Source organism: Ptiloglossa arizonensis, chromosome 13 (genome assembly GCF_051014685.1).
Source record: "Ptiloglossa arizonensis isolate GNS036 chromosome 13, iyPtiAriz1_principal, whole genome shotgun sequence".
Classification (NCBI taxonomy): domain Eukaryota; kingdom Metazoa; phylum Arthropoda; class Insecta; order Hymenoptera; family Colletidae; genus Ptiloglossa; species Ptiloglossa arizonensis.
In genome coordinates this window covers 7,020,996-7,048,782 of record NC_135060.1, presented here as the reverse complement: position 1 = coordinate 7,048,782, position 27,787 = coordinate 7,020,996, and the positions used below count along the sequence as shown (strand labels likewise).

The window sequence follows — 27,787 nt, the reverse complement described above, 5'->3', positions numbered from 1 at the left end:
TTGTGGGGTTCTCGTGAAAAAGGGAGACGTTCATGGTACGGCGAAGTGGGGGGTTAGTGAGGTGGTGGGGAATAAAAAGGAAGAAGCTTTTTCGAGAGAGGGACAGAAACGTTTCGCGCGCGTGTGATTCTTTAGCACCGTTACGCCGATGCGCTTAATTAATGCTAACATCTATAGTCGTGTAGAAAAACCATTCTCTCTCTCTCTCCCTCCCGTTTTCTCTGTCTCTCGCATATATACTCTCTCACATTTTCTCTTTGTCTGTTTCTATCTATATTTGTATAATTATATTACGTAGAACAGCCTCGCTTCGCGCCAGATTTATCAATCACTCGACCCCGTGTCGCGCGCGAGCACGTCTTTCTCGTATTTTCTGCGCACATCCTCTTCCGCGAGCACGCCGGGAACCCCCGTCGTGGACAACCGCGCCGAGAGACAACCCCAGAGAACAACCCCTCGAATCTTTTCCTTTCCATCCCGTCGACTCCGTACGCCAATCCCGCGTAATCGTATCGTTTTCGCTCGAGTTTACACCGTCCATGGTAAACGTCTCTTCGGGCCTTCCAAGTGTCCGCATCCGGTCGAAAGGATTCGCGGGAGGATTTTTCGAAGCTCTCGGGTAGAAGTGGCCCCCCTCCCGTCCAGAGGAAGTAGATCTTCCGTGTGTCCTGGTCCAGTTGCTCTCGTTGTTCCCCCGAGTGACGGGGATGCTACTCGAGAACCCCCTCCGCGAGAATCCACGACTGTACTCCGATCGCCTAGCTCCAACTTCATTCGAACGTTCGCGACGATCGCGGAGAACAGCACCACTCCCCGTAACGAAAGGATTCGCGAGATTTTTATAGATCCTCGAGGAGAGACGATCCTCCGGGGAGGCAGAGATCTTCCTTCCGTGTCCTGGTCCAGTTTCCCTCGTTGTTCCCACTGACCCCCCGTGTGGCGTGGAAGCTGCTCGAGGACTCCCTCCGCGATAATCCACGACTTTACTCCGATCTTCGAGCTTCGACTGCTTCCGAATGTTCCTGGTGATCGAAGAGCTTGGACTCCGCGATCGAGGAGATCAGCGAACCTTCGAAAAGGTGTCAACCTCTACGTTTGAGGAGGTTACTTTCTCTGTGTTCGAAGAGGATAATCTCCGCGTTCGAGAAGGTTAGCTCTCCGTACGTTCGAAGAAGTAAGCTCTCCCCGCGTCCGAGGAGATCGGGCCTCCGCGTTCGAGGAGGTTGGGCCCCCGCGTTCGAGGAGGTTATCTCTTCCAAGGTTCGATGAATCTCGCCGTTGTTCTGTTCCGTTACGTCGATCGCTCGCGTACCGTTCTGGTGCGTTCCCGAGCGCGCAGGCATGCGTACCGTCCGTTGGATCGAAACTCCCGGTCACTTATCTCGTATTCCTTTCGGTCGAATATCATTGGCCCAGTGTGTCCTCGTTTCGCGAGAGAAACGTCCCGGCGAAGAAGAAGGGAGATCCGTGTCTCCACGGACCGCACCCACCCCCATGTATTGTTCCTCGAAGATATTCGAGGGGGTTCGCGTGCACCGCGCGACGGAAGCCCCCGGTGGATCCGTCCGCGTCGTCGCACAGCTGCCCGTGGACCGTGTTCAATGGTGCTCGCGGACCGGACGGGACTCGAGGAGGCGATTCCCCGCGGTAGTGAACACGTGGTGGCGCGAGCCACGACGCCGACGGCGACGCGGTGCTCGGTGACGCGGCGACGCGGCACGAAGACTTCAGAGCTCGTCGTGCTTCGGCCCACTGAACTCGTCGTGGGAGATGAAGCCGTTCTTGTCCTTGTCCTCGTGCTGGAAGATCTCCTCGACGAGCTTGTCGTTGTCCACCAGCAGTTTGTTCACCTCTTCGTTGTCACCGGCGTTACCCTGCTCACCCGCCTCGATCTGCTTCCTGAGGTACTCGCTCACCTGCGGAAACGAACCAGAGACTTCAGTACAATAGTACTTACTCGTAACTTATCAGACACGTACCGATACGAAATTTCTATGGATTACAAGCATGCAGTTACATTTACGTACACGTGGAACCGAATCGTATATCGAAGAACCGCGCAATTTGCTTTTAAAAGTAAGGGAGAGAATTATCAGGAGGATTGAACAATTTCTAATATAATATTCGTGAAATTTTTGAACTTTTTTTACAAAATACTTGTAAAAGTTTTAGTAGATACAGCTCGAGAGATCTCTCAAGGAGACTAAATTTTCTTTCGAGTCGACACTTGCACGGTTTGGAGTTGGGAAGAGACGAGGTTAAAGAATGCGAGTCTCGTTGATAGCAATGACTTAGTTTCCTCTCTATTGACGCACAATTTTACGTGGGAAGTTCATCTACAATACAGGACAAATGTATTCGGATACGCAAGAATGTGAACGGTGAAAATACTCTTTGTTCAAAGACATTGAAAATCAGCGTAACGATAGCCAATTGTTATCAATTCCTGGTAAAATTTTGGATTATTAGGAATACATTCATTTGTTCAAATTATTGCGTGCGAATTCCCCTTGACCATCTTGCCCCGCTTACCTTCCTTACGAGCTTTGAATTATTTAATTCATCGACAATGGTCCTCTTATTTGTTCGAATAGAACGTACCCGCTAATGTTAAACGTACAATATTTTCGAACGATTAAAGCGAACGAGTCAAGGGTACAGTATACGCGACTGTTCGGAAAAAAAAAAGAAAATGACACAGGATTGTTGCGTTGTTCGTTACAGTTAAAAAAGCGAAAAATGTTACGAAGCACGGCTCTCTGCCCTGTGCGCAAACGAGCGGATGTTAATCCTTTGCACCGGTACGCGGAGATAAATCCGACAGGCACCGATGTTTCCAACGGTTCGCTCTTTGATCGGTAAAAAAAAATCTTACCGGACGAACGAAACAAATTACCAGAGCGAATGTGGGACACCGTGTTTCGAAACGGGAAAAATTGCAGCGCAAACGATTCGTCGCACTTTGGCTCGGGTGCCATTAACATTCGCGCCATCGTTGATCCCGCGAGTGTAAAACGCGACCATATTGCGAATATGTAAACACGTACTTTATCAAAGTTACGGAAAATCTCTCGTAATTAAATTCCACAGAATTTTTGTAACTGGTATACGAAACTTCGAAGTCACGTTTAACATCGCTACCGTAATCATATGTACATAGAAATGTTGTTTACGATTTATAAATTAGTTAAATTGGACGTATTATTCGTGCTCGAGCAACGCGTGCGAATAATTGTTAATAGTTTTAGCATTTAGAGCCCTGTTAGATTATTTTACGACCACCACCCGAGTTGACCCTTGGATAGAAATTAAAAATGATCTTGCCATTGCTCTCACCTCCTCGCGAGACAACTGGTTGTCGTGGTTGATGTCAATTTCTTTGAAGACGTTCGCGGTGGGCAGAGATTCACTGATGTTGATCAATTCCACGTCGAACAACAAAGTGGCACCTGAAATCAGAAACGTAGGATTTCGTTCAAAGTTTTTCCTCTTTAAATCGTTTAACGTTTCGATTTGGGTGAAATTATACTGTAATATCGTGGAACTTTTTAAGTAATTCGAAGCTAGGTTCTATATATTTATTGATACTGTCAGTTTAATCGTACGGGTGATATCTATTGGGTAAAAATTGTCTTCTCTGGTACATAGGTCAATATCGATCGTGAACGCGTTCTCCGGTTAACGTCGTTTTAAACATTCTCGGGGATTTAGAAAAACGCAGAACGTTCTCCCGAGCGTCCTGATTTTCCATTATTGTGTTTCATTGATCTCGAAAGCACGCGACGATCGCATTGATTGCTCGAAATCCAATAAAAATCCAATACGTCTCTGCCGGCACCGACGAAAGACGATTGCCGTGGCTTTTCTATTATTTGCTCGTCGGCTATCCGCGCGCATCGCTCGACGAAAAACCAGTCCATTATTTCGTTCCTCGATGACATATGACGGACCTCTTGCCATTGACATTTACTACCAATCACGAATCCCTTCGTTTCGATCCACGATAGAAAATAATCGCGGAAGTTTCCTCGCACGAAAAGGGTTGCTTCGTGTCCGAGAACTGCGCGAATATCGACCAATCGAAAAGAATTTACATCAACTGGTACTTTTCCACGATTCGACCGTAAAAGTTCAAATTTATAATTGAACTTTTTTAGCCACGACAGTGAATCTTGAAACCATTCGTCAATTGGCTTCTCGTTAAGAATTAGCCCTCCTATTTGCAATTAATCATTTGTTCGTTTTTATCGAGCAATAAGGGGCAGTAAAAAATATTTAACGACGACTATATTGTGGAAACTATGTTTCAAACTTCTGTACAGGCACAGACAGAAAAAAGAAACGAGTTTAAAATAGAAACAATGAAGTTGCGCATCTTGTCCGCGCATTAGGTCACGCGGTTCAAATTGTCCCGCGATGTAAGCCATTCCTTCGAATCGCGTTAAATAGCCAATTGTAGGAAAGGATAAATGTCAATTTAGAATTTCCGTTTTCTCGATATTTTTGTTTGTTTCGAATCACTTCCTTCTGGACTGTCGCTGAATTTGGAGAACTAATTATATTTAACTGAAACTAAATCTTCCGATGCTATTTTCCTGGAAAACTCAAGAAAAGGATATTTAAGTTCTTGTACCAATTTATACATAATTCTCGATTTATATCGCACGGCGTGGATTCATTTTCGACACACACGGAAATTCCACGGTGAAAAAATTCTAATCCTTGAAATATAACATTGTAATAATTATCGTTGATCGAATACCGGGCATTAAATTTTCATACGCGTTCGAAATACGTCGTAATTATTTCCAGTATTTAAATCCATGTTGATTAAGCGTCCGTTAATTTCCTGTGAATAAATGTATCGCGATAAATTTTGTACGTTGCGTTAAACCGACGATACTTGTTTGTAACGAATCGGTGCAAAACATAGGGAAGCAAGACGCGAAATCTATTTAAATATTAGAATCGAGTTCAATTATTCATTTGGTATGGATCGTACCGTTGACCAACGATGCGAAACGGTGTCGCTCGATTTTTATTACCAACGCCCCGTCAGTTAGGAAATTGTTGTCTCTTCGGAGCGTTGAAATGCGAGAAGCAAAATCTGTTTCAGCGATGGCAACTATGATTAACGGGATAACGTCGTTTACAATGCGAGTAACTAAATCGAGAATCACGGTACGTTCGAATTTAATTAGGACAATACCTCGACACCGCGCCGTAAATATCGCTGGTAAAATATACTCCTAAATTCGATTCGTCGTATCGATTCGGACGTAAGAACATGTTGACCAACGAGGAGAAAAATAGGTGCCGGTGAAGAAATCACGATTCGATTGTGGTCTGTGCGATTCGCTCGAAAAATTCCGATTAAAAGGATTCGTTCTCGAGCAATGAAATGTAATCGAACTTCTCCGATACTTCGTACAGGTAAGGGTGGGTTGAAAATTTCGAAACTCGCGTCTGTCGGTCCTCTGGAGAAGACGAACTTTCTCAATTTCGGAATAATTCCATAGTTATAATCGAGATAACGAAACCTACGAATCACGGATGCTTCGCTGTTCCATGTCGAATAATGCTTCTCGAATGTTAAGGAAGAAATAATCTACCGTTAAATGAAAATCGGTAACACGGTTTTCGAAAAACACTTGTGCATTTTTTCACTTTGCAAAAATAAATTAGCGTTTCGTTCGTGGTTCACCAATAACCCCTTAGATAACGTCCACTCAAAGCTTCAACATCGAACAGGATTCTTTCTTAAGTTTTTATTCTAAAAATCCACAACGAATATAATTACCGCTATAGAATATCTGTTGCACGAAATTTATTTCACACTTACATAAAAATCGAAATATTTGATTCCTCACCAATTTGTATATTTCCTATTTCAGAGCAACTTACCAGTACTTGAACAGCTTTGGTATCTCAGAGAAAATGATCTACGGTACTACATCGTCCAATACATCTGCGCAATAAAATCGATTAAAACAAACTTCACTATTTATTTCTTGCATCCTAATGACGAAACACATCCTGTGGTGGATCCTGATCCGGTGATACTTCTCTGTAATTATATATACACCCTCGATGGCGCTAAATTTTTCCGTGCATAAATTACCTCGGCTTGACAACGACCGATAACGAATGTTCGGAAAATTGGTGCGTGCGCGTGCACGTGTTCGGTATCAATTACGAACGATCCGATCGCGATTAAGCCGATCCTAATGAAATATATACCCGATCGATTACGCGCTACTTGAACCGGGATAACTAATAGACGAGAGAACGCTTTCGCAGCCGGCGACGAGACTCTTTTTCCGCGAAAATAGAACATTCGAAGGTAAACGCGCGGAGAAACTTTCCCGTTTTCGGTGGCCGCAACATCGACGACAGATGGAATCAAATTCCTTTTCTTTGTATACAATTTCCTCCAACCGAGCCCCGTTTCACGGTGGTCTCCGTCTTTTCTCCGTTATCCGGAGGAAACCGTTTCGTTCTCGATCTCTGGTCTTGAAACGCTTTCCTCCGTCCAGGTTCGTTGTGCTACACGAGGGGCCAAACTATTTCAGCCTCGAGAGAGAGAAAGAGTATAGATAGGAGTTAATGTTATACGGAACCGGGGAAGCGGCGAAATAACGGAGAAGTTAATCATTCCATTGTACCGCGGGGAAGAAGAGCAACGGAAGAACGAACGATCCGAAATAATCTGTACTTAAAAGCGAAGCACAGAGGTGCCGAGACTCGTGTAAATCGTTGAAAATTTACTATCTCCGGGCGAGAGGGTATTCACGATCTCCCGATGGATTATCAACGGAGTAGATTTTACCATTCGCCAAAAGAGAATACAGATTTCGCGACAATGCTTCGGATATTATTTCCAACTGCTCCGAAGAACCGAGAAGACGCTCGTGAGACACCAACGGAGAAAATGTACAAGTATTCCGTAATGCATCGAGAAGACGATTCTATTTGGAAACGTAAATAAATGTAAATAAAATTTTCCTCTTGAGAAATTTAACGAAGTTCGGGGCACGTGCCCCCTGAATTTCGTTTCAGGGATAAGTAGTTGTAGATGATCTACGTTCGAAAGTGATTTTTTGGAATAGTAATAATATATAGTCAGGAATATCGTTACGAAATTCTGTACACGTTGCGTGCAATTGCAACAGAAATGTGCAGAGATTGCGAGTAAAACAGAGTAGAAGATAAAAGTGTTACTCGACGTTCTCTATTTACTTTTGAGCGTAAAGTCCATCTTCCAAGCTTGACTTTCGTTACGGACCAACAACGTGTATTATCACGGTGGTGGTCTTCCCGCCATTGCGGTAAAGCCACGGAACAAGTTTTTTCATAATTACTATCCCGAAACTCGTTAGTTTGTTATTAAGTTTTTAATAAAAACAACGTTCCACACTGCTTTCGTACCTGCTCGTTGCACTTTCTTAAATACGCGCACGCTTCGAATAAACGTTATTCTCTTTTTATACCGTTAAAAGTTAGAGGCTTCGCGATCCCTTTCTTGCATAAAATTTTCCGATGAAACTATCGAGCGCTGACTTGTCTCGTCTCTGTCTCGAATAATCTCGAAGAAATGGGTTTCGAACTCTTTGCAGGGAACACCGTAAAAATACTACCAATTTACCGGATCTACGATCGTGTCGAAGAATTGAAAAAGAATCTCGTTAAAATTAAAACATCCTTCCTTCGATCTCTTAACCGTATAATTACTTTCGTACGGGGAAAGGGAACACCAAGAACGCTCAAAGACGTTACAAAATTCCGAACCGATCGAGTAACAAACTCCGACAAATGTTGCCGCCGAAGCGTAAAATATCGTCCCGTGAATACTTTCCGCAAAGAGGGGAGAAAGAGAGCTAAGCTAACTCATCTTGTCCGGCGAAGAAGTTAATTAACCATGAAACGCGCAAACCGTGTTCTCCCTGCTCGGAGTTGCGCAGCCCTCGAACGCTGTAACTTCTCGTTACACGTTTTTTTTTTTTTTTTTTTCCGCAACAAAGAACTGCGTACAGCATTCCGACATCGAGTGTAAGTTTCGTATCGCAACGTTCACGGATACCCGTGCCAGCGTATCGTCGACCCGATCGATCCGAAGATCGCGAATTAAAACTACCTACCCTTTAATAACCACAATTACAGGGAGGGTTCACTCGGAACAATTAAGCCTCCCGTTGTATTCGAATCATCGAGAATGATGGATCGAGGGACCCTAGATTCCGGTCTAAGTATTTCTACCTCTCGTCTTTTCGAATGATCGAGGACCTCGTGTAATCGAGAGATCCTAGACTCTGGTCTGCAGCAGCTGCGAGTACGTTTACTCTTTTATAGTATGCGAGTTTAATACAATTCCACCAGGAATTGGCATCCCGATAGATAGTATTATAGACGAGTGGATTTTATTGCTCGGCGATGGGACGTGCGATATCTCGACCGTTTAGTCCCAACCTTAGGTACTTCCACGTATGCCAGGTGTACGGGATCTAGCCCCTGGTTTCCATTCCAACCGGTAGACCCGACGTGGAATAATTCCATCATTATACCTCTCGCAGAAACACCCTAAATCCGATCTGTAGCAATCGCAAGGAAGTTTACTCTTGGGTTATTTTCGCTCTGGAAACATTTAACGCGATACCAGCGGGGGATTCGAGCCGGTACAGTGTTCCAACAAGGAGAGATGTCGTGAAAAATTTTCCGGAGAGGGCGCCTCTCGAGGAAAACACACGGAAAAATCCTACGTACGATTTTCCCCGTCGATTGTTCAATCATTATCGAATCCGTTTATCGCGACCGAATGTAGTCCCTCGCGCGGAACAAAAGGATAGGATTGGGACAAAGGGAAACTGCATAAAACAGGGAACACTTCCCACGCCCACCCCCCACCCCCCTAACCCCCGAAAGATATGTATACGCGTATTCGAGGGAAGCTCCCGATTTATCTAACGCGCCAGTTTCCCAAAAAATGAGCGCGCGAGCGAGTCGATGTTGATCCGACCGAGCTGCCCGGGATAGCAGTGCTCAATTTAATGGTTGACGCTTTATTGGATTTCCGTGCAATTGCATTTCTTTTTTTTTTCCATCCTTTCCCAGCCCGATTTCGTTGCTAACGATCCCTTTTGTATCGATCCGTCGCCTGGCCCCGTTCGTTCCACGAGTATCGATGGGATCCACGAATGATTCGAAAAGAGTAATTATATGCATTGTCGCGTCACGATTCTAATCGGTTGCAAAGCTGTTACCGTTACTGTTACGATTCTTCGGACAGGTAACAACGATTCGAATCGATTTAGAGATCGAGGAGTATTTATTTTGTTCGTTTAAGATCAACGAGACGAGACTCGGTTACAATATCGTAAATAACGGTAGAGTTTTCTTAGACGAAGCATTGGGAATCCAGTGTTCTACTAAATTATATTAAAACGGAAACATAATACGTATTGTAGAATCAACAAACCGGGATACGGGAATACCGACAGATTTTCCCCGCGAATGGGCGAATTCGTTTCTAGTTTATCCTTCGTTTTCTTACCTGCATTATCATAACAATACTCGGTGAAAACTTCACAATTTCTTGCGCGCGAAACTTCCTCCTTAATTGGAAGAAAACTTCTGTTATTAATTCAGACTACGTGCGAATTACAACGAATACAGACGGTTTAAGGATTCCTGGACAATTTACATTGAATATTCTAATACACGGAAATATCTTGGTATCCATTGTTTTCTACGCTTACGATTCGCGTTTCTTTCGGTGGTAAAATGTTAACCGTTAGCCGTACGTTTTCCCGCGCTAGATTTCGAATATTCGTCGGAACAATTGTCCATTGTAATACGCTGAGAAAGATCGTGTCTCGTCGTCAACGCGAAAAATACATTGCGTTGAGCTGCACAAGATCGACCAATCGCGGTATCAAAGTCAAACCGAGTGAATAATTGATCGTCGGTAGAGATCTATTACCAAATGATCGGATTCGATGCTTCGTGAAAATTTTCTAACGAATATTTGAAATATACGATTTTCATTTTATTCGAAATCCGCGATAATTTATTCGAAATCCTCCTTATAAGAAGAAAATAATTTTCGACGAAAAGAGTACACGATTTTAATTTTATTTCAAACCAGAATTAATTCCTTTTTAGAAGAAAAAAAAATCGTTTCCAAGGAAAAACGTATACGAATATAATAGAGTTTCATTTCTACAAAAATGAAAGATTGTATTTAAGCGGCAATGTTCGCGTAGTTGAATGGTCAAATCGAGCGAGAAATAATAGGAGTATGTACGGATCGTTTCCAGCAGAAATCGGTGGAAGAAATTTCAAATACAGTGGACGGGGCAAGAAAAGCAATCGCGTACGAAAGAACAATCTTACCTCCAGGAATTACGTTTCCGGCTCCCTTCTCTCCGTAACCGAGTTCCGGCGGTATGGTCAGTTTCCTCTTTTCACCCACGCACATATCCAGCAACCCCTGGTCCCAGCCTTTAATAACTTGGTCCATTCCCAGTTGGAATGTGAACGGCTGATTTCTGTCCAAGCTGTAACAGGCAATAAACGAGAACGGTTTAAATACTGTCCGGATGGAGACCCGTGACTCGATGTCATCGTTACTTCCTAGAGCAGAGACAAACTCGTTCAAATTGAACGCTCGTTGCAAATACACGATGCATTTCTCTCGCAACTCGTTTCTATTCGCATAGTTGCGCGCTTCTATGGCATCGTGAATAACGGATGGCTTCTGTTTTACGTCGAAATTGTGGATGATTCCTTTGTAACGTATCGTACGATAGACGGAAGTCTACTTGAATTTACAGAATGTAAAATTTGAATTTAGTAACATTTTATAGAACATTTTCCGAGATCTTCGTTAATAGGTGTCGTTTCTAATAGGCGTGTTCACCGAAGGGTTTTAAAAACAATTTTTGGTTTCTTTGATCATTTATTAAAGAGCACGAGATACATCTTGATTATTAAACAATCGGATGATCTCTGTTCTATTGATACGATACCAACGATGAATAAATAATGCAACACCGTTACGATGATTGGAGACAAAATACGTACCGTGGCTAATAATTTGAAATCGATCGCAATGAATGCAACGATTTGAAGCTCGAATGCAATTGTTTTTTATTTCACGCGACTCGAACCCATCGAATCCTTTTGCAAGGGGACAAGATATATAGTAAGGATTAAACGTGCACGACAACGTAACACGTCGAATTTGCGTTGAATTTCAAGGTCTTATAGCCCAGGAAACAGTACAGGCCTGTCTATCGCCGATATTTCCCGTGAAAAAGGTCGCCTCGCGGAAGTGTCAATCTATCGCAGTCTCGTAAAATCGGGTTCACGTATGCCAGTCGATCGTTTCACACGTGCCAGAAACGAAAATTGACGAGTTCATCGGCTGACTGACGCTCAAAGTCGAAAAGAGAGGGTACGGGGGAGAACAGCGAAACGAGGAGAGAAATTTTAGGAAACGTGTGTTACACCGAATACGAAAATTGCTAAAATGGAAAGAAAGGGTACGAAGGCTCGCGGTAGAAATAGATTACAAAGTAACGATACAATAAAACGCAAACTCGAGAAAGTAAACGGCAGAAAGAAGGAATGCGAAAGAACGCGACGATAATAAAACACGAAATAAGAATACAAAGAAATACGAACTGGAGAAAATGAATATTCTTTATTATAATTACCTACGATAATTTTTCACTTGGGCGCAACTCGAGTACGTGTCACTTTCAACAGAAAAGCGAGTAGCAGTTATATTTTTCTTGGTAATTCTTGGATTCTTGGTAATTATATTAATTCTTGGTAATTTTTTGATAAGCCTGGGTTAGTTTCTTCTCTAAAAATTGAAAAATTGTCATTCTTAATATTGGGAGTGTATATTCCTTGTATTTTGTACCGTGAGCGGAAGGTTCGTCGTCGGTCATCGGTGATCGTCGCTTAACGAGTCAAGTACGGGGATGCACCGAACGACAGTAGAGTGCAACGCTGCACCGAGTGTATTCGCAATGTTGCGAACGAAACGGAGTCAAAGCGGGGAATCTTCGAGAGAGGAAAAAGTGGCGGGTCCACGTCACGGAATTCACGGTGAAAAGTCGATGCGTTGCAACCTGGAGAGACACGGGCTCGTTTGAGGCGTCCCGACGCGCGTCCCTGCAACGGGCTCGGAGGGTTACGACAACGTCGGGTGCACACACGAATGCGGATGAAGTTCCGAGTGCAACGAGTAACTACCCCGCACCGCGCGGTGAAACTCGAGCAGTGACTGCGTTGATATGCAGATACGTTGCCACGAAGCGGGTGTATGTACACTGTCGCTCAAAACCCTTAAGGGTCGGATACTAAATATCGCGTAAACCTGGGAAAAAATTACGCGCCCATTGAGAGATTTAAACGAACGTTACGTCGTTTCGCGTTTTATACGATCGCGAATTCCACCGCGCAAGAAAGCACGTCTGAAAATAAACTTTTTCAATCTCCTTTTCGTAGTCGCCTTCCTTGATCGCAGCTCGTACCAATGTCAACGTTTCAACCATTTTTTTTTCATAGCTCGTATCGCGCTAATTATTCTATTATCGTTGGAACACGATCCGGCGGGTTTTCACAATCTCGGTAAATTGAAAGAACTAAACACGAGAACCTGTTCGTGTCTGGAAGATATATCGCCAAGTTTTTTAATACACCGAAATAACCAACAACGTATTCTCTGCACAAGTGGACTCTCTATTCTTGGAAAATATATTTCCTTTTGTAATGTCAATCCTCTTAAATTTGATTCTGTTAATTTAGTAAAGACACTCTTTCTTTGTGACTAATTCTTTTACTTTCTCTACCCTCGTCCTCGGATTTCATCTAACTTCGTCCACGATCGATCGAGAATTTTTAATAATCGAACTCGGAAACATCGTACACATACACGAATCGCAAAAACACCGTGAAACTCCAACCTTGTACGTTCCAAGCTCGGAAGGAATCCCGACAAACGTTCCGTATTTATTTCCAATTTCACGTCGCGAGATTTTCACGTCGAACATCGACGCTGGACGACATTCTCATCGACTCCTGTAATCTCGTCGCGGAACGAATTCTCCGCTTCGCGAAATTTACGAGAGCCTCGTGTTTTTCTCTTCTTTTTCTCGATATCGCGTTTTCACAATGTCGTACGATGAATTCCCTCGGCTTGGGAAGCGTGACGCGTTGTTGGACCTGGATCCGTCATCGACCGTGAACCAAAATGGCAGTTCATTGAGACGCTTCTCCGTCGTTCCTCCGCGAGAAACGACGCGGTAAACATCGTAAACGCCGACACTGTTGAATCGGGACGAATACGAGACTCACGGGGTGCGTTCGCGACCGGATTCGAGCTGTGTTTCGAGTGAACGCAACCAACGAGCGACACTCGTTCGAGTGGACCACGAGAACACGATTCATCGTAGTGGGTTACGAGGATGAATGGTCGGGAATCGATCGCGCCTCGACTTTGACGCACCTCGTGCACGGGACGATCGTTAAAACCCTTTGAGCCCTGAATACTCACGGCTGGAGCAATCTGCGTGGACGTGCAAGCGTTTAGGAATGGAGATTTCTGGGAACGAAGTACTTTTTCGTGAACTTTGTCGATCGAAGGTACGGTAATTCGGTTATAAGTGTAATTCTTTTGCGGTAAATTGAATAATAAAGTTATTCAAAAATATATAGTTCGAACATATTGTACACACGGATAACTTTTCGTGGACGAATATTCGCGATCGTAGACCACATCGATCATTTTCGTTGGACGTATATACGCGTCCGTGACATTCAAAGGGTTAACCCTTCGGTCGAGAGTCCACGTGCACGCACGTTCTCGAGTTCATACTCATTTCCAAAGGACGTGTAAATCTCGGTGTCGAAGACAGTTATTGGTACTGTGTATTTACGATACGAGAATTCTTCGCTGTGTTTGAGTTTCCATTCAAGTGCTTTACAAATTTATCGAGCATATCTTCTCTTTTTTTTCTGGAAACGTTAGGTACGCTGGTGCTGGGAACAGAAATGTTTTCATTGTTTTCGAGATTCAGCGTTTCCACGTGTTCGTGGAAAATTGAGACACCAAGAGAATCTATCGGTATCGTGGTTATTTTCAAATTTATAATTTATCGAACGTATCGTTTTTTGATAGGTATGTATTTATGTAGAGGAAGTACGTGGTTTACGCCACGGAGGTTAATTTTCGCGAACGATACACGCGACAGAGTAGATACGTTTTCGTTGTTTCCGATAATCCGGTGCAACGCAAGGGGGAAAAGTTTAATTCAAAGAGAAAATACATCGACGAGGCAACACTCGTATCGATGCACCGTTATTCAAAATTTCATCGAGTGGATCTTCTTTTAAAGAGCACGGAAACGAAAATACCAGCTCAACGAATATACATTCGGCGCGATATAATTCATTTCTTCCGTTCGCCAACATTGTCGAATGAAATTTAACGATCTCTCGAATTCGTTGACGTCGTCCGTCTATTCGGGTCGCGGGAAACGTATTCTTCTACCTCGAATAAATTAATCAAAAATAACGGTAGATCTAACGGCACGGTACCTCCGTTTCAATGGAAACGTTTGCATTATTAAACGAAGTGAAAATAGTCGGGACCGAAATGGTAAAAAAGGAGAAGGAGAGAAATCGTAATTTAAAGCTTCCGTTTCACATTTCGGTCCGCGTCCCACGTTTTTACGATCCCGTAATTATCACCGATCGGTATTCGTGGGTGGGTCCTCGTCGATGATATTAATAATGCAAACACCGAATACGGAACCGTATTAATAATTTCGTCGATTACGAGATCAACTGGATTCCCCGCAACGATGTACTTTACAGAGGATCGTGAAATTTACAGTGGCTGATTTTCCGCCTGGGATAAATTCACGCACGGATCGGTCGATATATTTTTCGTTGCATATTTCGCGTTCGACGAGCCGAAAACTCGACGACGAGTTCATCGGGACGGTTTTCCTTTTTTTCTTTTTCTTTTTTTTTCGTCCGGCGTGGAAACGTTTTGCATAAAAGGAACGCGAACGAGAATACTAACTACGGATTAATCGATCGTCGTACGAAAAATGTTCCAGCTGGTCGCGTTTCGTGGACGTTCTGTGCTCGTCGAGGGGGCAAGTGGCGGCGATCGAACGGAAACGATCGCAGAATCTGAATAATTCGCGCACGGTCCGGGTCTAATTTCGGTCGAGGAATTTCGGCATCGTCCTATTAACCCTCCCGCCGATATTGCGTCGGCGTTCCCCCACACATGAACAAACAAATTGTGCACTCGAGACGCAGTCGTGTCGCCGAGCGTGCAGAATAATGCGACCGAAGTTTCGAGCATAATTACGTTGCGTAAGGGTAATTACACCGTCCCACGTGGGGAATTTCAAGTCCCGTGCACTTTCGTCCACCCGTGCTGTAACCAGAGCGCGCTCGTGCATACGGTGCATCTAAACGGATACCGGGGACAACTTTTTAACAGTGACTGTCCGTTCGAACCGAGAAAGACACTTCGAGAAGTAGACCAAGTGTACACGAATCGATGAATATCACGGAATATACGGTTACTCTTAATTGTACGTTCGTACACGCGGAATTGCATCCGCAACAACGATCGAGAGAGTATTGCGGATCACTCGTTACGGTACAGATACGATGAACGAGTATCGTTACTTTTAGGGAATTAATAATCGATGTAATGTAATCGTTTTCGCGAAAGCAAATATTTGCGATAGAAAATATATATTCGACGAAGCGACGATCGGGTCTGTTACCGAGTAAAAAATCAATTTTTGTTGCACTTTTACGCATTCCCCTGGACGAAAGTAAATGAATGTTTACGAAAGTGTTTCATAGCGAAAAATGTGATTCGATTCGAGTAAGAGGATATTAATTACGAAAAGAGAATCTGCGTTAAATTTTGAGTTTTGCGCGTTTTATAGTTACGATTTTCACGAAAATTTTTAATGCGGTTGTACATTTCGTATTTCGCGTTCGGTAATATTTCGTTAGGTTTCTTTTCGTCGTTACGTACAACTGCGTCGTTAGTTCCTACTTGTAAGTTGGAAAATTCTTTACTTTAGGGCGATAACTCGATACAAACCGCGACTGCATTAACGAGGACGAAAGAGTGTTCGTTATTCGTTACGAACGGACAATTTTAGTGTGAATAGTTATCGACAGAAGTTGGATGACAGGCATTGTCTCTATTCGGCGTGTTCGACGCTTTATAAAAGGGACCGAGTAATAAAGCAGCTCCCCAAAAATTAGCCTAATTAATATCGATTGCGAGGAAACGTTTCATACATACACGGCCGGTGTTCTGTACGGTGCACGGTACATTTACACGTAAAAATAATAATTTCCGTCCGTCCACGGCACTCGGTAGTAATTGGCACGTTATCAAAATTCCCAATTGCTTTCAGCCAACGAAATATAATAAACTTAATAAACATACGGGCGTTTCGTAAACCGGCCTCGAAATTTCCATTCCATCGTACGCTCGAACGTCCATTTCGGGCGTTACACTTTTTAACGAAAATTACAAAATTACCATGGTAATAATTTCGAAATTATTCCATCCTTGTACCGTGTCTTTGGTGTTACAATTTTCAAGAATAATTACTTTCGATCCGTTTCGATACGTGGATCCACTTTTCGAACTACTCCTCCGACGATCTTCCGTCGTTGCGTCACTTTGCGTTTACGATTTACAAAATTCTCGAATTTCTTCGAAACGTTGGAAAATCACCACGTCAGTGATTCCGTCGACAGCTTCTTCGCAGCCTGTTTGTCGTTTCGGTTCTTAAAAGTAAAGATCGAGGAAAGTGCTGCGCGAACGAAACAAAGAAAATGCAGTGGTTTCGGAACGAAACGAACCGATCGAACGTCGTCGTTCCAAACAAGAACACTTTCCCGTACGTGACCGTAATCCCGTTCTCGACGATTCCTCGTCCCTTCCAATAAACATCATCCGCGAGAAGCCGGGTGGTTATCGGTTATCGCCGTTTCAACCGGCGGAAGCTGTTTCAGGGTCGGCCGGTGAACGCCGCAGATCGAAGTAGCACGCCCGTTTAATTATTTCATTAACAGGTAACGTTTTACGGTCCCTCGACCGGACGGTTTATTACCGGACTTCGTAATTACTAGGTTTTACTATCACGCGACAGTGGATCGCGCGTTCGAGGCCCGACGACGCGACGATTCCCCTGATCTCATTTGTCGTTACGTGTCGCGTTTTATCACGGTAATTCCGCAAAACGTCGAAACGTATTTAACCGTGTTTCATGGGCCGTTCTATCGGCAGAAAGAGACTCGTGAAACGCGGGGAAATTCAACTCGAATAATCGCGTAACTTGGATCCAACGGTGTACATAAAACTGAACAGTTCTTAGAACGGTTAAACGATAGTTGTTACTTATCCGCGAACAGTGTTTCGAAATGTGTTACACGTCCACAATGAGTATTTCAAAACGATCTCTACGACTGGAAAATATTTAATACCGTTCGTTCAATTCGATCCGGTTTCAATTTATCTTCGTCTATCGAAGATACCGCAATTATTGGATTTTTTTCAAATTTCTTTCTACCCTCTAAATCGCAAGCTTTCTTCTTTCGTACGCGACCTCTATTTCGAACGAGACGTTTTCCTCTTCGTCTTCCACTTATCAGCATTTTGATGTTTCCGTCTTATCTTTACGGGGGGATCGTAAGTCTGGCGTTGGACTATAAAACAACAGTTGCTGAACTTTGCTCGTTCACCTTGGCACGAACGATATTTTTATCTTATCTTTTTCTTATAAGTTACGTTCTCGGTCATCTGCATGCCCGTCGGGGTTCAACGGATTCGACGAAGAAATAAATAAATAAACTACGGTCGTAATATTCATATTGTCGGGGTTCCTCGTAGGGGTTACACTTTCTCCAGTATTCTCTTTCGAAATACGTTACAACGCCCTGTACGATTTCTCTCAAATTCCCAAACGAACGAATAATTTAATCGCAAGTCTCTCGTCGATAAATCCTATCGATTCTTCTTCTCTTCAAACTCGGGGAGGTTTAAAATAAACAGTCTGGACATTATACGAACGAAAATACATACGCGTTCTTTTTCTACCTTTCCTGTCGGAAACAGAAAATCCACCGGAGCTGAATAACACTCCCGATAATTTCATGTACAAAATTCTCGATGACGCCAATTGCCTAAAAATCGGGAACGTCGTCAAGATACACAACGATAATCGTATCATCGCGCGTCCATCGACATCGAAGATATTAATGTTTCACTGGTTCGATCGAAGAAGAAAGAGAAGGTAAAGACAATAGGAAAAACCGATCCACGGGATTGACATCGAAGCGAACGTTCCCCCATTATCCTCGTAACTTTTCGCTCGTTTTCGTCGCATCGCGTCTAATCTCGGGAGCAAAGTATTTATTATTAACGGCGATCCGTCTAGCTCGCGACGGCTCCATTCCGCCGAAACACAATATTTCTCCCTGTCCCAGGGTGAAACGGAGTTTCCGAAAGTTTCGCGTACCACGGGCTGAAAAACATCGGCGGCGGTCGTCTCGCAGGGACTCCTGACTCTCGTCGTGGATAGAGGACTTCGTAAACGGGCAATATCCTGTATATAGCAGGTGCAACCGGAAGTTCCGTTTGAATATTTAAAGACCCCCCTCGGCCGCGATACACGTGAAACTTCACCGTCCGTGTACCACCGACCGTACGTAAAGGATATTCCAGCCGGAAAGAAGGACCAGCTCGAGAGGGTTGATCTTGGAATTTTTTATCTCGCGACGGTCAGGCGTCCCAGAGCAATTGTTTCTTCTTCTTGTCCCGCTCCTCGTCCTCTTCCGGATCTTCTTCTCGTTCCCCTGTGACCCACACCCCCCGTCGTCTTGTCGCCCCGGTTCGCTTCCTCGTTCTCGGTTCACCGACAAGAAGGATGTTCATTCGTCGCGCGTCAGAACCTTGGACGTGTCTCGCTTTCTACCTACTTTTTTCCCTCCTTTTCTACCATTCTTGATGAAACTCGAACCTCGTATAATTCGTGGATCCGGGGTACGCGTGTTTCGTTGGACCGCCGTTTGTATCGTTCGTCAACGCGTGAAAAACACGACCGAGTGACGATCAACGAAACTACTCGGGTCGTTTGTTTCGATGATTTAACCAGCTGGAGAAAACGTGTGGCCAGGAGTGACGGAGAAATCGATGGTAGTTACTGGAAGATCGTGGTTTCGAATCGTGCGAATCGGTTTCGTGTATTTGATTTCTAAAGGGTTTGTAACATTGGGTCATCTTTCGGGAGAGTTACACGGGGAATAAGGACACACTTTGGATATTTTCTGAGAGGATGTAAATGCGTTTAATTCTCAGCTGTTCCAAAGTGTATCGTATCTACCGGATCGTGTTTGATTAAAGAAGATTATTTTTTGAAAATGTACAAATATATTCTTCGATGCGCATAGAATCGTGGAATGGGTTTCGATGTTTTTTCATCGAGATTTATTCGGTACGTTTCGTATAGCGTTGTGGAATTCGATGTATTTACAAAATTACACGCACAATTTTGCGCAAAAGTATTTTTTCAACGTCGAAACGTTCCATCCCGCGGCAATCCGTTTTCTCTTTGTTCGCGGTTTCGAACGAACCCCGATTGATATAATATTATATTTCGCGGACCAATTGGCAAGGAAAAAAAAGGAAAAATTGTTTCACCGACGCGCGAAATATTTTCAATCGATCGCCGCTCAATTTTTTGTTTCGTTTCCTTGCAAAGGAACGAATATCTGCGGGTATTATTTGCCCCAAAAACAATGAACCCACGAAATGGATTAAACGTCATGTTTGTATAAAATTCCAATTACTCGACAGATTTCGCTTTCGCGAATTCGTTGGTTTTTAATCAAGCCGCTTTTTTTTTCTTTCTTTCTATTTTTTTTTCTTTTTTTCCTTTTTTTTTTTTTTTTAGTTTTATTAACTCGGCCCTCTGATCGGTTTTTCGTGCCGATCGCGCGCTTCGGCGAGTAATCGCATTTCGTGACGCGATCCGGCTGTAACCGATAAACGATCGCGTAATTATCGATACACGGCGATTTTTCTGTTCGGTCGAGTCCCCCCGTTGTTCCGTTGGTACGCTCGATCGAACGTCGTGTTTCGAAGCGAACGCGCCAAATGAAAAAGACGGTTCGAGGAATTAGTTCGAGGATACTCGGTCCATTGGAACGCGTTTCGCTGTTGCCGTTATCCCACCGCGGTTTTCCTTTTCTCAGCCCCCTCATTGTGACTTTCCTCTCCCTCTTTTTCCCCCATTATGACTTTCTCTTTTCTTCCCTGGGCCATTGTTGCTCGCGCCCCTTTCTTTCCCGGCTTCATTATTTTCCTTTTCCACGGTTCAACCAACGCGTCAACGGAGAGCACTCGTCTATGAATTATCTATGCTCCTATAAGGGCGGAATTCGTAGAATTAATTAACCGCATCACGTCTGGTTCAATAGCTCGACGTTGTTCGTTATCTAAGGCCCGAAATCTCCATTGACCCGTCAAAGCCGCTATTTCGAGTATGAATTATTCGAGACGAGACGAATTCTACGTTTGTGCCGGGTCAGGGTTGCATTGTCTCTTTGGGAGGCGAAGAGTGCACGTACAGCCGAGAACCCGAGAAACGATACATTGCTTAACGAGAATGTAGTACAATGCGTAGAGGTGTACGTGAACCGTGTGTCTGAACATTCGATACGATGTTTCGTAATTTCTTCGAAGCATCGAGTTCTCAGCTCCGCGCGATACATTGCGGTTTACGAGAAAAGACATGCACGATCGAAGCGAATGCATTTTAACGGAACAATCGTGAATGCTTTATCGGGGGATCTTGAAGTTTGTTATAATCTTCGGGAGAATAATTCTCAGATCTTAAGTATAAGATCACTGCGATAGATCGGAGATAATTAGAATGTAATTTAACATACTTCGACGAATTCTGCAATCATTTTTTAAATTAAAATGTAAGACGTAATACTAGAAAAATGATAGAAAATTATAATCAGAATCATAGAGAAATATAGACTATGGTGAAAAAGATACTTTGCGATAGATTTCGCCAGACTTGTATTACAATTTTATGTTAATCGTGCCGCGTGGTGCGCAGCATTCACCGGTTGTATAAAATAATATAACGAGGAAGCAAGAGTAGAAATTATTTTTAACGAATCGTGAGTCGTTCCCGCGACGGAAATGCGGCGAGAACGCAACAGGGAGAACACGGGCAAGAATAAGGGGAAAAAGTGTGTCGAAAAACAAGTTTACTGTCGCTGCATTCGATCTACACGATGCAAGCGTGCACGTTGGCTAAGTAAATAGAAGCGTCGTTAACGACGGGATTGCAGTGCTTTTAAAAGCGCTAATGTACTCGACCTAATTCCCTTCTTATTCACCGCGGACCTGTTGTTTCCCGTTTTAATTAGAAGCGTTTAAGTCTGCGAATGACATCGACGAGATTAACGCGCGTTCTGTTTATGAATGCAGCGTACCATTCTGTGCATCGATGCACCTTCAGTGAACGATGTCAGTCGCGTCGTCGGGACGAATACGGTATGCATTCGCAATTTTATGCGAAATTCGTATAGATCGTTCGTATTGTTTTCCATTATTCGATAATTGCTTTTCATACACGGTTCCATTTTTCTTCGAAATTGTCGCTCGCGATTTTAAATATTCGCGAAAGAATCGACCGAATTAAAATAATCGCGAGGTCTAATTGCGTGATCGGTGATCACGAGTCGATATTTAAAATTTGGCGTATCTAAAATTTTATCGAGTCAAATTTTCCGTAAACTTGACGAATAATACCGTTTCACCAACTCTCCGTTCGCAGAATTTAGATATACAGAAAAGTATAGCGCCGTATAAAAGCGAAACGTTATTCAAGTGGTGGAATTTCTAAAGCCGTTTGAAAATTTCTTTCCAACGTTATGAAAAACATAAGGGGCACCCGAGGAACTATTTTGAAGAAAATAAGTAAAAAAATATTATCGTATGCATGCTTCCTTTATATCCCTCCTAGTCTCGTTACTTTTTCACTGCATTATGCAGATTTAATCGCGCGAGTTTCAGTAAAATGTGGAACTTCGCATTTTCTCGCGTAAAAAGTAAAATTCAAGGATTCTTGAGAATTTTTTTCCCTTACCATTGAAAATAAGATTGTTAAAAATGTTAACCGCGATAATAATTATATCGAAGGAAAATTGAGAAACCGGTAAATGTATAATTAATCGGCAGTTCGTTGACTACACGGCCGCCCGATGTAAGCTATCGCTATACTACTGAAACTCGACTCCCTTAAGTAGCTTAAGTTTTCCTCTAACCAGACACGCGTAGCACGGTAAACGTTACGCATTACGAGGTAAATCTCTTACTTCTTGTCCAGCTTACACGACTCAAACGTCTAAGCGCTTGAAAAATTTCTTTAACCGCAAACTTTACCTTCGCGAAAAACCGCGAGGAAAATTTGCTCATTCAACGCTCGCATTGATCGTGGAATACGAGTCTCGAAAAATTTATTCAACGTACAGTAAATAAACGCGTACTCGCGATCCGGTTGTTTCTCCCTGGAATGCTATGAAAATAATCTAAACAAATTCTTGATGCACAATATTCTTCAATTTTTAGATATTCGTCGAGAAATTCAATTTCAATTCCCATCTATCCAAGAATGAAAAATGTCAAGATGTCGGGAACACTCGTTTCGTATCGTAACCGAACGAAGCGTGTTACTTCGCCCTCGACGCGACATTATCGGTATATAAATCAACGATCGAGGAATAGCGCAACAAAGGCATCTTTCTAATGTCTCGAGAGCGATTGTCGCCAAACGGCTCGTTAGTTGTCTCACCGACGATAAACAGCTGTCCATCTCCATTTGTCGACACAGTACACGTGAAACATTCGTGGAACGCAATGAAACCTTGTAACACGTAAAACGGTATACGTGTATAATTACGAAACGACCTTCCCCGATACATTGCATCGTAGATCCTACGTTTGTCCAAAACCGTTCGAGAGGAAATTGAAGTCACGAATCGTGTCCAAACGTCGTATTCGAAATGACTTAAACTCCCAAAATAAAATAAAAAAAAAGAAGGAAAAGCTACATATATCGAAACGAATCCCAGATGCATCGTCTCGGGGTTGCGTGGCTGTGTACAGGGCCCGTTCGAAATTTGAATGCGAGCGGACGACCGCGGTCTGAGAACGAATGCGCATCCGCTTCGTTCCTGGCCGACGAATTCATTTCGCTTTAAAATCCCGTCGACAATGAGGCATCGCCACACGCTCGGCGGCGCCATTAATTTCTCGATTAAAGAACTGACGAAGTTCCGGTACGGTGGGAAGTAGACGTCGGGGAGCGAAACAATGTCGCGCGGCAGCGGGAGAAATATTGGGAAGGAGGCGAAGGGCGCGCGAAGGGGAGACAGACAGGAAACCGGTACGGGTTCCTCCGCGATGGCATTTGCATATACTCGCGCGCGTACAGGTGGAGCTCGCGCCGCTCCAGAAAACATAAATCGTCCTGTGTGCGACGAATAACGCTGGAAAGGAGCGCGATGTGAAACCATCGAGACGAGGAAACGAGACAGAGAGAAACAGTCCGATGGCTAGAGGGAACCGTGAGATAAAAGGGCGAACCGCGGACGGTAGAAATAATGCGGGGATAGACGATTTTCGACGAAGCTCGATGAACATTCGTGCCAAACGGGGAGAGAAACACGATAGAACGGAGAAGGTGGAAATCGAGTTACGAAGAGGGACAGAGAGACGGTTGGAAATAGCGGGGAGGATTCTCGAAGAGAAATAAAGAAAAATCACTATCAAAGAATTTCGTTTTCTCGGTCCGGCCTTTGGCCTCCGTACTTCGTCCTTCGAGTATCCCTGTTAACATATCAAAGGGTCTGTACCGATATTTAAATTTATTCCTCCCCACCCTCGATCCCATCTACGCTCACGGTTCCCTTTCGATGCTCTTACGTATCGATAGCACCGTACAACCATCCACGACCGGCTGCTATATTCATAGGACGGTGGGTAAGATCTTCCGAGCTTTTCATAAAGAACCATCCAGCTTCCGCTCGTGTTTCGGGGCAAAAGCCTCGCTTTTCTCGCGAAAGTCCACCCTCTACGTAACCGTGGGCCCCCTGTTTGTGCACGTGTGTGTAGATCGACCGGAACGAACTAGGTAGATCCTCCATTGTCCTCGAGTGTATGATAGATTGGCTGGAAACGAGGGCAAGTGTTCGACCGCGAAGGCTTCTTCTTCGTTTCTTTTTTTCCGCCCCGGAATAAAGAACCTTGACTTGCATCTTCCGTGGTATTTTCAAATCGTCGAGATCGTTCTGTCTGTTATGTCGTGAGTTTCGATAGTTGGACAAAATTTGTGCATCGAAATCTTTTCTAATATTTTTGTTATATTTTCACGATCAACGAGCACGACTCGATCTCAACGCGCCTCCATTACGTTAATTTATAACAGAGACAGTGCATTAGAGTCATCGTACGATACACTACGGAGTGTCGAGATTACAACCTATTAACCAAAACGACGCTCAACGCCTCCATTTTTCTTCGTCCGAGCGTATTTCGTACGAAAGGGAACTCCATTTCGCGTACGACGAGAATTCGATGCACACTTACAGTTTCGACGACAGAGGTTTCTCGATGATTTATGGAGAAAGGAAGCTTTCGTTCGACACTTGATCGCGATCTGCATCTTGTAGAAAGAACGTTGCAACATTATCGGAGACACATTACCGAGAGAACATTATCGAGAGCTAATTTACCCCTCTATTTTACGGTGAACTTTTTGCGAGTATTCTTCACCGAGGACAGTTTTGTATTAAAAAGTAGACGTTCCGCGACGTTGAGAAATTATTCCATCGAAAGCGTCACAGTTTTATCCTACGGACCGGATCGTTTTAATCTACGAACGAATTTATCTCGAAAAGTAGCCGATGTAAAAATGTGTCCGAAAGAATTTCGAATTTTACGGGAGGAAATTTTCTGACAAAATATCGTACCACGCACGGTATTGTTCCTTTCAACGAAAGAGGATACGTTCTTCGACCGAAAGGAATCTTACGCGACGTTTACGTCCATTAATTTTTCTCCGCGAGATTCCAACGCACCGTCTGGAAATCCATTAAGGCGTATCCGAAAATGAATCCATTTACAAATTAGAACGGGTCACTCTGTGTATCCTCAACGTGATAAACATTAAATTAGAGAAGAAGGGTGGGAGCCACCAATTATCCTACATTACGGTGCACTCGTTCTTAAATTACATTTCGCAAAACATCTTGCGGCAGAAGTTTCCCAGGCAGAGTGGTCGACTCACCTCCCGATCCTCGTGGTAAAATATTTTCAAGCAGCATTCGTAGGGTACGAGATGCCCGGTGGGGGTTGGGGGTGGGTGTAAACGAAAATTGAACGCGTATAAAAGTGAGGCGAGCTTCGTCGCGCGTATTTGCGCGTCGCGTAGAAATTGCATTACAGTCGATCGTCAATTGCCGTGAAACTACCGTCCGAAATTTTAAAAGCTTCGAAACAGCCTGGACACGTAACGAAATAAAGGTGAATAATTAACGACCGGTCAGCGTCAGTCGGCCCGAGTTAAACAGGTTATACCGTTTGCGCGAGCGTTGTTGCATCGTTTTTAACGTTCGTCCCAGTGACTTCCTTAAAGGGGTGGTCCGGTCGAGAATTTTGAAAAAATTCATTCTTCTTTCGGCGAAAAATCGGCAAAGTTGCGAGACTTTCGACGGAACTCTGTATTCGAAATTGTTAAGTTCAATTTGTGGAAAAAATATTTCTTTTAGACGCAAAATTTTCGTTATCGCGTTAGAACTGGGTAAATCTTCTATCAAAGGTCAAAGTTTCTTTTCAAAAAGGGCCACGGTGCCACAATTTCGATTACTCTTCAAAAATCCTAAATCGCTCGATAATTACAAGATACAACAAGAATCGGTATATTTTTCTCTCTCGGGAGACATTAAACGACTTATTACCGCGTTTACATCGTTGCGAAAGTATACAAAGAACAACGATGGATGTTGGAGAAAATTTGTACAAGCGCGGGAAATTTGAAACGGTCCAATATTCCGTTCGCGATCGATACGCGACGAAAGTCTAAATTTGCGTTCGTTGGATCGGAACGCTACCTCAAAGGATCGTTCGGGTAGGGAAAGAACGACCATCAAGAATTTACTGCGCCGTTAAATGTCGCGGGCAATGCGAACAGACCAATAACAGTTACGGTACAGGCCATCGCCTTTTCCGCGACGAAACTTCAAAAATATTCCGCCGCTGACGTTTCCAGATAGTACTCCGTGTAACGAATAAACACCGCCGATCGTAAATTATCCGGACGGTGCGCATCGTTGTTTAACGTTCGGAGATACGAGTGTGCGTAACGCGCGTGCTCGAATTAAAATTCCGGTTCTCGTATCGCGAAACGTTGCGTTTTCGCGCGATTGAAACAATAGCTGTGCTCGGAGCACTCCGACGCTACGTAATCCTAATGGACCTTAAAGGGTGAGCGTAGAGGGACGATCGTAGAAACTGGGTCGGTTTGTAGTTATTTTCCGAGCGAATGGAGGGATGATTCGTAGACAACAATGCAACGCGGTTTGGTGCATCTTACGATCGCATTATTCCCGAGAAATACAGCGCCGGTGTCTGCAAAGAGCAACTGCACTCTGTTTTAAATGGAGTCGCGCGAATCGAGTTTCGCGCGAAGAACGGTTACGTTTTTTTTTTTTTTTTTTTTAAGAAGCACATTCAAAACCGTACATTCGTTAATCCACTTTAAAACGTTCAAGATTTCCCCTCTAGCATTTTCATCGAATTCGAGCAAGTATATTCCGAGTCACACAATGGAACGTGTACAATGTGGATGACGCTACAGACGCAACCGGCATTATTTGCGTCCGAGTGCTGCGGAGAAATTGGCGCTGGTTTATCCAGCGAAGGAATTATACCATTTCGTTGAAAGTTGGCGAGTTCTAATGGACTTTGTTTAAGAGTTAATGAAGTAATAAGTAATAAGAGATAATAAATTGTAACGGAGGATCGTGAAGTTTCGGGGTGGATGGTCGATTAAATTACGAATACTTGTTCGCGCGGGCAAGACACCTGTGCCTTGAACCGACAAAGTGTTCGATCTATGCGCAACGTGTTTACCGACTTGGAGTTCGGTAAACCTTCAAAAGGGCGGATAAAAGTTTAAATACCCAGTGCATCGTACGTGCAACGTATAGCTACGTAGAAATTTAAAAGAATATAAAGAAATATCTTTGTCGACGCGAATGAAATTAACGATTGTACAGTGGAAACGGAATTTTACGTCGATCGATGATAAATAACGATCACGCCGGTAGGAAAATTCTTTCTAAAATTCGCGGGACCTTTGCGCTACTTTCTACGCGCGCTCGCTTCCAAAGTTCTTCCAATATTTTTCCATTTCGAGGAAGTAGCGCGCACAAAATTTAATCGAAATAAAAGAAAAAATCATCAACGAGTACACTTTGAAGCACTCTTCGCGAAGGAAAGCAGTTTTGTGGAACTTTCGCGCTTTAAAAATAAACGAAGCAATAGGATATCTGCTCGAACAAAGGAGAAGTGGGCGCGGAAGAAAGTTCCCGGGGTGGATACTCGTGCAACAATGCGAACGTCGATTTAATTTTTCTGGAA

At 43.6% G+C, this 27,787-nt stretch overlaps 1 protein-coding gene across 2 annotated transcripts in view; it reads right to left on the bottom strand.

The window, feature by feature from the left end:
• Window positions 1-1,050: 1,050 nt before the first annotated feature.
• Window positions 1,051-27,787, bottom strand: part of Fkbp14 (peptidyl-prolyl cis-trans isomerase Fkb14) — a 124,737-nt gene continuing 98,000 nt past the window's right edge. Inside the window, exons 2-4 of one of the 2 annotated variants that reach the window (XM_076325260.1) lie at window positions 10,390-10,553; window positions 3,325-3,449; window positions 1,051-1,916 (exon numbers count right to left, since the gene is read on the bottom strand). In XM_076325260.1, coding sequence (XP_076181375.1) covers window positions 1,728-1,916; window positions 3,325-3,449; window positions 10,390-10,553 — 478 coding nt within the window. In that variant the 3' untranslated portion in view covers window positions 1,051-1,727. The remainder of the gene's footprint in view (window positions 1,917-3,324; window positions 3,450-10,389; window positions 10,554-27,787) is intronic. The other variant, XM_076325262.1, reaches the window with a different exon arrangement.